The sequence below is a fragment of the Drosophila santomea genome, chromosome 3L, assembly GCF_016746245.2.
Source record: "Drosophila santomea strain STO CAGO 1482 chromosome 3L, Prin_Dsan_1.1, whole genome shotgun sequence".
NCBI classification, from domain to species: Eukaryota; Metazoa; Arthropoda; class Insecta; order Diptera; family Drosophilidae; genus Drosophila; species Drosophila santomea.
In genome coordinates this window covers 13582269-13591138 of record NC_053018.2, presented here as the reverse complement: position 1 = coordinate 13591138, position 8870 = coordinate 13582269, and the positions used below count along the sequence as shown (strand labels likewise).

The following is an 8870-nucleotide window of genomic DNA, read 5'->3' as shown; positions in this document are numbered from 1 at the left end:
TCGAATGAATACAAGCTGGAGGAGGAAAATGCAAAATGCAAATTGAGCGTTTCGCGTCGGGACATTAAACTTAGTCGCGGCTTAGGCGGCTTAAGCCAAAAGCTCAACTTTCACTTAACCGCAGAGTGCCGAAACGCACCCCCACATCCCCAGCTCCCGCATTAATTCCTAATTAAATGCAAGTCCCTCGGCGAGGGTGGAAATCGCCGGGACTTCATTTGCATTTTACAGCAGATCTGGACACTCGGTCATCCTGACAATGACAAGCGGATGTATTTCATCTCAGTGGCACAGGACACGGCTTCCTTCTTCTGCTGTTCCTGCTCCTTCTGCTCCTTTATCCCTTGTAAATATTTCATGGCTGCTGGAAAACAATTCCTGCCCGTCGCTCAGCTGTTGCACTTGCTGAATAAATTATCAGCTGTCATTAAGGCTTCTCCGGTGCAACTCCTTCACGCCTTCATTTCTCACCCGACTGCGTTTGACAATTAAAAATCGCGAATCGCCTGGAAATGCGTCGCAACTCTGGAGTGTTGAATGCAAAGATGTCGAAATGGACCGGCGAAACAAAAACTTGGTATATAAAACCTTTGCAGGCGACACTTTGTTATACTCAAAAAATACATTTAATTTTGCAATGCATTTTTTAATAGTCATTGGCATTGCCAACTACTTGATTTCAGTATTATTAACTTATCTTTGCATACATTTGACCATGCAATATTGCATAACTCTGGGTGAGTTAAGACATTGGTTATGCATAAAAAATTGGTTCCAGTAAAATTTTATTTCAACCAGTTCTTTTATCGCGTTCAATCAAATAGTTATTATTTAAATTATTCTTAGCAGCACACAACCTTACATTAGGGTTTATGAACATTTGAACGAAAGACTTACATATGTATTTCCATTTATTAGTTGAATAAATTGCAATGCATATTGATAAAAGTGAATAACATAGTACTTAAAATGCCTTTTGAGAATTTAATCTTTTGAGTCACCATTTGTGAAGGCAGAACGCAAATCAATTGAAAACATTGAAAGCAATTACGAGTCCCGGCCCACGGGTTGGTTCTCCTTATCTTCCCAGTCGAATGGCGGTGGTGCCACCTCAGGGACCGGGGTCTGGGGCACCTGGATGTCCGTAGTCTGATCGGTCTGGGATCGGTTTCCGTGCAGGAAGCGGACATACTTGAGGGCATAGTACAGCTCCGACATGGGCAGATCATGCTCCCGGATGAAGAACATGGCCGCATCAGTCTCCTCCTCCGTGTATACCTTAAATGCAAAGTGAAAAGCGGTGTCTTAAGAAATGTCTCATTGAACAGACCTCTTCTTCTTCGGATGTCATCTTGATTTAAAGCTATATAATTGGATTTTTTTTTATTTTATCTTTCGGGTTATTGCTGTGTATGCTATTTAAGCACGGCTGTGAACGCAGTGAAAATGTTTTACTGGCCTACTATGTGTCACTTCATCTCGTAATGAAAATTTTGCCCGCAAATACACATGAAATGCACAAAAATGATTGCGCTGTGCCAACACAATATAGCATGCGGCCGAAACTGACCCATCAACACTTTGGCATTGCCTTTAATATGGTCTGGGAATGGAAACAGGAAGAGGATCCGGAGTAGCAGCAGCAGCAGGACCGAGCCAAGCCAGGACGTAACCCCACCGAACCGGAGTGAACCAACCGCATTTTGCATTTGCAGTTTACTCGGTTAACCGCTTTTCTAGCGGATTTAACACATTTCGGCCTCAGCCGGGCGACAACTGAACAGTGGATTGCTTTTGGCCACGACCTGAAAAATATAACGCTTACTAACAGATTTCTTAAAAATTAATTGGAGTGCGTAAATGTATTGGTTATCCTTAATAATGTTCAAACGACTCTGTACTAATTTAATCGTTAATAGAAACGGTTTTTATAATAAACATAATGCATCTGTTTTAAACGTCTTTGCTCAAAATTATTTAAAGTATTTTAAAATTTTTGTATATTACTGATTAGTGGTCCATCTAATATTGACTGAAGGAAGAAGGTAATTACTATCTAGGAACAATTTAAAATTAATATTTTCATTTCATCTTTTATGACTTTATCTCCACTGTAGCTGGCTGAGGCAAAAGTGAAAACTAGTTCAGCTGCCCGAAACATGCCAAAATGTTTGAATCGAACAATCAACGCACAGAGATGGATTCAGTGGGGGTTTGCAGGAATGAAACGTTGGTGGATTTGGGGCGAGAATGGGCATAGCTCATATCGAGTGGCTGCATGCATTTGCCATTTCCTCGGCAATCCAACTAACCCGCCACCCATCACAGAGTGCCACGCCCACTCATATGTCAATGGGGCATGCATTTCACTCGATGTTTTTTTTTTTTGGCTTTTTTCCATTTTTGTTTTTCTGCCTCACAAAACCCGACTCGACTGACATTGTGCGAATTTTCGACCCTAGGGTTCAACTTTGCGGAAGGTGGTCGGCTTGTTCATGTGAACGATGGTTGGTTTTGGGTTGAATTCTAGCCAACATTCCTTTGTTATAGGCAGCAATGGGCCAATGGGCTTTGGGGCTTAACCATTATAATTTCAAGTGCAAACTTTGACACTTGAATTGTGGCCCACAATGCTCAAAATAATGTTAGCTTTCCCAACCAGCTTTAAGGAACCGCATTATTCGAGGGGACTCGCAAGTCCCTGGAACTCGAGGCACGGGTAAAAGAGATAAAATTTAGCGCTTGATAGAAAAAACAAGCACACAATGATAAGAAAATGCTATCTACTGGCACTGGCAAATAGAATTGCACGAGGACACAACAGAACACAAAAGGCAAACAAAATTATGTTTAAGGTTATATGCTATGCATAAGTAAGTGAGGCTATGCAGACATACAGGAGCGGGTCAGGCAGGCGGAAGTAGAAGCGGAAGCGGAAACGGAAGCTCAAGCAGCAAAAGAAAGTGTCTAACTGGCTGTGCATGTGTGCTGGTGCTGGTGTTGGTGTTGGTATTAGTGGGCACAACCCCTCCCCCACGGGCACATCCGACAATTGGGAAAACACAACACTCACCCACACACAGATGGACAGAAAGAGGGCGCAACCGCAGGCGACTTTCAAGTCTTGCTTTTTGTCCTGCCGTTCTCCTTGCACAGAGAAATAATGTTATATGGAGTTATAAATCCGTTAATAGGCAACCCTAATTTATATTTAAAAATTTGTTAAAATATATACAGATTTTAGTCACGATTTTTGGGAGAGGATTACCGTTCTTCTCAGGTTCAAGATGAACAAAAGATTGTCCACTCATTGTGCAAAAGATCAATCGCTGTTAAAGCATAACAAGAAATAACCATTATAGATACAAGCTACCTATTTATTTGCAAAAACAAATACACTCTTTTTCCAGTGTAACATGGCTTGCACACGCGCCGAGCGAGATAAAACATTTGTATGCTCTGATAAGAACGCATCCACTTACTTTTGGTCGCACATGACCTGAATTTTTGCTCCTAGGGGAAGCAGGAGTCAGACGAGGCACAGACAAAAAACTTGAACTTGCACACGGACCGAGAGGCAAATGAAGAAATTTAAATTTGATACCAGCCAGGGCAATCAGACGATGTGAATGATGCCCACTTTGCACACCCCGTATTGTGAATCGAACCAGGTATATTGGACGCAGGCGATGAAGTCAACAAGCCAATAAAGCTAAAGAAATTTAATAAAAAATCAATAATAATTAAGCTCGTATAAAAGTGTCTCTGTTTTACTCTTTTCCAGAAAATGGTAAATTTATTCAAAGATATACAAATTTCTTGATCCTGCAATGCAAATATTAAATGAATAAATCTTATAAAAAGATTTATTGAGCTTTTTAAGTGATATGTGTAATATTTATTAAAAACGTCCAATCTGCATTGGTTGCTTCAGCTGCAGTTCATCCTAGTTTAGAGGCCATTTGGCCAGTCGATTACCAACTTCCGCCCACATATTGGTGCTGGCTGGCTTTACCATGTGGCACCATTCGCTTCAGTTCCATTCGCTTTTTGTGTGTCCCCTCTTTTTCTAAAGTTCCAGTTCAGTTACACGAAATTTTGAACGGAAATACGAAAATGAAAGATTCGTATCTGGAAAGTTGGGACGAGATTGATGTGTGCTGGGGTGTGCGACCCACAAAAAAAGGGAGCAGAAGCATCGAAGTGCCCGCAGCACTCGAATGTGGCCTGGTCTGGCTTGTCTCCGCCCGTTCGAGTGCGCTTCTCTTATACGAAAATAGGATTTGCTTGCAAATTTACGGAACCCATTGCACATGAGTATGGAAAGTGGGGGGCGAGTAGTGGAGCTCGGGGGGAGCAGGCCTTGGGCTCGTTTTGTTTGTTTGACACTTTCGTGGTGGGTGATTGTCCATATTATGGGACAGACGATTCCAAAGGAAACTGGACTCGAGAAGGATAGTGGAAGATAAGGACAAGGGAGAGGTTCATTTTCGAAATGCAACCAGCTGAGTGGACACTTTGGTTGTGCCTCCCAAATGATTTCTAGTCTAAAAAAAATAAAAATATATGTTTCAATTTTTAGGTTTCTAGTATATATTTTATTTCCTTGCATGCATTTCTCTATACGATTAATAGTATCAAATTTACAAAGTAATTGCAATTCATGTTCGGCACTTGAAATATTCTCTAGATTCAAAGACAATTATCGACATACGAAGGCACTTCAATCCTGATTATTAGCATACATCAAAGTCACAAGTGTCTCAGAAATAAGCACCCAACTAAGCCATAAATTGCCGATATTCAAGAGTAAAACCATGCAAACTTTAAGCGGCTTAAGTTCCCATCTGCACAAATTACCCAAAAGCATCATCGATGGTAATTAGCCCCGTCAACACTCTAAGAAACGGCCAGAAATAATTCAATGCGAGCTGGGAAAGTGTCAGCTGGCCGAAGTGAAATTAATATTTTAGGTCGTGCCAAATAATAAGCCAGGAGGCACGACTCCGCAGGAGGTCACAGGAAAGCCGGAGTATCGTTTAACACTTCATTAAAAGCCATTCCGACAACTTGTAGACAATTAAAGACAAGTTGAGGGCTGAAGAGTGGGCGCCACTTAACACATTTCCAATGTTCATTGACCGGCAAATGAAATAAAAATTGCAAACATCTTCAACTCCGGTAGCGAATGCTTCATTTAACAGCGACAAGAACAACATCGCAGGCAGCTATTTGCAGGGGGTCCTTCGAAAAGGACTCTCCACACCGAGGCAATAGACAAAGTTCCCAGGCCACAAATTACACTTTGGTTTGGCAGCATAAAATGGCGTAAAAATTGCAGCTGTTTCTGCCACTCGAATGCGGGCAAAATTATTGAATGTCCTTGCTTCTTGTCTGTCGTTTCAGTCATTCCGAGAATCATATTCTCATATAGTCAGGCTTTTTATTAAAACTGGAATAAAAATTGTATTGAAATTTCCGGGATGTGTTTATTAATTTTTAAGTGATATTTTTAACTGTTTGGTAAGAAGTTGTAGGTAGGTTCTTGGATTCTAAGTGTTTATTTTTGCGATATCATAAACGGGAATTTGTGTACATCCCAGCCATCTTTGAGGTTCCTTTCTGGCCATGCTTCTCCGTCTGGTTCTGTGTATGCCTGTGTATTTTTTATGATGCTTGAAAATAAATAAACACTCAATACCAATGCCAAAGAGCAGACGGAGCCAACTTTCAGTGGCAGACACCAGAGAATCCGTGGCAGAGGCGATGGGAAAGGCAGACGACTGGCAGCATCGCGCACATTCAATAAATCTTCAACTGTGAATAGTCACTTGAGACGGAATCGGAGCAGGAGGAGCAGCTCCCCAGGACACTGGGACTCGAACGCCTTTCGCTTTCAGTTCTCCATCTGCTCCATTCCCCGTAATGGCCGCAGTCATGAGCTGTTGGATAATAATAATGATGATGCTCTCATACCGGCGCAGAACGTGTTTTGCGGGGAATATAAGAGCTAGTGTGTGAAAAAGCGCAGCTTGCACGTATGAACGACGGACTTAATGCCTCTAATAGCCTCATATTTTGCACTCCAATACATAACTCACTGGGAGCAGGAAGCGGAAGTCGAGAACGGAGGACGGAGGACGCGAGATCAAGACCAAGGCCAAGAGCTCAGAGACAATGAACAAAACAGGATATAAGGCCCCAATGATTTGCCGAATATTTGATATCCTAAGTAGATGATTAGGGACGATTACCAAGACCCAGTCCCCAATTATCCAATGGTCATTATAAGCTATAAATCTAATTACCGAACTTCCGTGAATCATTTTTTTGCTAAAGTCAAAATACGTGTTTATATTTTAGTCTCCAGAATCGAGCAAACAAACAAGGGTATTCAAACCAGAATGGCCTCAAAGTAGGCAACATGCAATGCTGCGCACAACAAAATGGATGCGGATGCAAGGAAAACGTAAATCAAACGGGGAAAAAGGCAATCGCAACTCTCGACCCCGAGCAAACATTCAATCTATAATGGCATTTACACGACTAGGAACAGGATATGTAATATCCTTTTGGGGTTTTTAGACCGAGCTGAAAACTGAAACGCCTCTCTCCTCCGTCCATCCTCCTCGTTCGTTTAGTAGGCAGGTCCTTCGAAATCTGGCTGACTGGGATGCAACTTACTTTCAAATAAATATGGCGCAGCCCTCTGGAACCCCGTCGCCATAAATCTCAACAATTTCCGCTGTCTGTGAGAGCAGAGGGCCCGCAAGTTCCATGGCCATCTATGGATTTGCTATTGAAATTTATGCGCATGGGAGTGTCTGGCCAAGTGGATCCTAACTCTTTTTGTTTTATTAACTAAGGCAGGAAGAGGTGGGCCAGCCGGAGATACTTTCGCCTGGCTTTAGTTTCGGTCAGTTAATGGATTTGTTTGGTTTGAAAGAATAAAAGAACTGTCTATGTTTCCCATTAAGCACATTGGCAATTCCCTCTTTTAAAAAATCTCACTGTTTCTTCCCCTACACAATTCCAATTGCAAACACTTCTGCCTTCCATTATAACTAAAAATAAGCTGAGCCAACGACGCGCCAATCATAATTTTTAAATCTTAAACGGCCACATAACACTCAAGTGCGAGGCTCAAAAGAAATGGCAACTTTCACTTGGTGCGCCAACGAGCGAAAGGAGGCCAGGCGAAAACTCCGCTTGGCAATTTAAAAATTAAGGCGAGGAGGCGCCAAGCGGAGCAGCAAAACACTTTAACTAAAATTAGAAAAACGCAAACGAGCTGAATGCAGGCGAAGCCCCTCTTCCTTTTGGCCATAATCAGCACTTGCAACTTGGCAAGAAAAACAAGCGCTGCATGCACTTAAAAATCCATACAGCAGATTATACGCCTTTTCGATTTAATAATAAGAGCATTAACACGTTGAATTAGTTTACAAATCTGAAAGGCCTTTTCTTTAAATGAGAAACTGGGAGATAAGGTTTGATTTTCAAATTCTTTTAGTGCCCTTATTTGTTCTCTGTGTATCAGCCAAGCAGGCGAATGTGCAACAGCAACATCAACGACAACTGCAACACGGCACTATAATGAAGCTATCAACCGTAAGATGGCGCTTAGGCACGCAATCATACTTTGGAAACCTTAGAGACCCCCGGCTACATGCGACTGGTTCTCATCGAGAGTGGCTTATACGACCAGATATGTAGTTCTGAGAATCAGTTTTTTTGGAAATAAGGTAAAGGTTCTTTATACATATTATTTCAAACTTTTAAGAATATTGTACAATTTTCAAGAGTGAAAAACTCGGATGGGAAACTATATTTGGCAGGAAATCCGATGCCAGAACACCCCCAAATTAAGTAGACTGCAACGTTGGCGTGGCCGTTTTCGTAATTTTCACCATGCCGCATAGACACGGCAGGCACTCACACACACGCGGCGTATGCTTAATATTTCCGCTGCATCCTATGCGCATATTCATTTTTGACGACGCTTTGACGTCGCCCGTTCGTTGACCGCTGGGGAATCGCCGGTGGGGGCTTCTGCATTAGCGTTTAATAGTAGACGACGCTGTCCTGGGCGCTGCCATCTTGCCAGCTGTACGGATATACCCCGCGGTGCTGACCTAAATTTTCCGGTTTATGAAAAATATATGTGTGCAATATAAAATGTTTCCCTCTGCTGCATGCATAAAGCGTGGAAAAATATGTATATTTATAGTTATATATATATATTTATAGCGCTGGGCACAGCGCTATATATTTATGTTTATTTACAAAGGGTTTGGTGGGTAGAGCTGGCCAAGTTTTTAAAGGCTCACCCGTTTCACTATTTTTGTCAAACTCTAAATGGCCACAAACGGTGGCGTCACAAACGGAAAATCGCCAGAGTTGCGGTGTTGCAAGAAAACATCAAAGGTTTGGAAAAGCTTTTGTTGGAGAGCTATGATTATAAGGGAGGGTAGCGCCAGCATTAAAACTGCAATACAAATCATCTAACATTAACTGGACAATAAAATATTTATATTTACATTTATATCAAAATGTATATGTATATTGTATATATCCGCAACTCGTTGAAAAGCAAGTATCGGGTGGAAAAAAGCTTTTTCAACTATATAAAATATATTTATTCTTGTTCTGAATCATGTCCGGGAACTTTTAACGCTAGATAGTTGAGACTAAGTATGCTGATTTTGGTGCCTTTTTACTTTATTACTTTTTGGCTTGTAAATTTTAATCGATTTACCAACAAATTGATACAAACGATCTGATGTCCTGTGGGCCAAAAGACCAGTATCACATGAAAAGCAGGACGGCATCGCCACTGTGACCTAGGGGAACAACAGAACCCGGAGGAC

The 8870-nt window shown here is 41.7% G+C and overlaps 1 protein-coding gene across 1 annotated transcript; it reads right to left on the bottom strand.

Moving 5' to 3' along the window:
* Positions 1–893: 893 nt before the first annotated feature.
* On the bottom strand, positions 894–1490 carry LOC120448987. Its single transcript, XM_039631254.1, has 2 exons — positions 1331–1490; positions 894–1278 (listed from the first exon to the last, which is right to left on the bottom strand). Exons 1-2 carry the CDS (start codon positions 1349–1351, stop codon positions 1048–1050), a joined length of 252 nt encoding a protein of 83 aa, XP_039487188.1. The 5' UTR covers positions 1352–1490; the 3' UTR covers positions 894–1047.
* Between the last annotated feature and the right edge of the window lie 7380 nt (positions 1491–8870).

What these genes read in the sequence shown, in the direction of transcription:
- LOC120448987 (XM_039631254.1), bottom strand. Translation starts at nt 1,351, where the DNA reads ATGACATCCGAAGAAGAAGAG. An exon ending in TGACATCCGAAGAAGAAGAG is followed by an intron (nt 1,279 to 1,330) that starts GTCTGTTCAATG and finishes TTTGCATTTAAG; the next exon opens with GTATACACGGAGGAGGAGAC.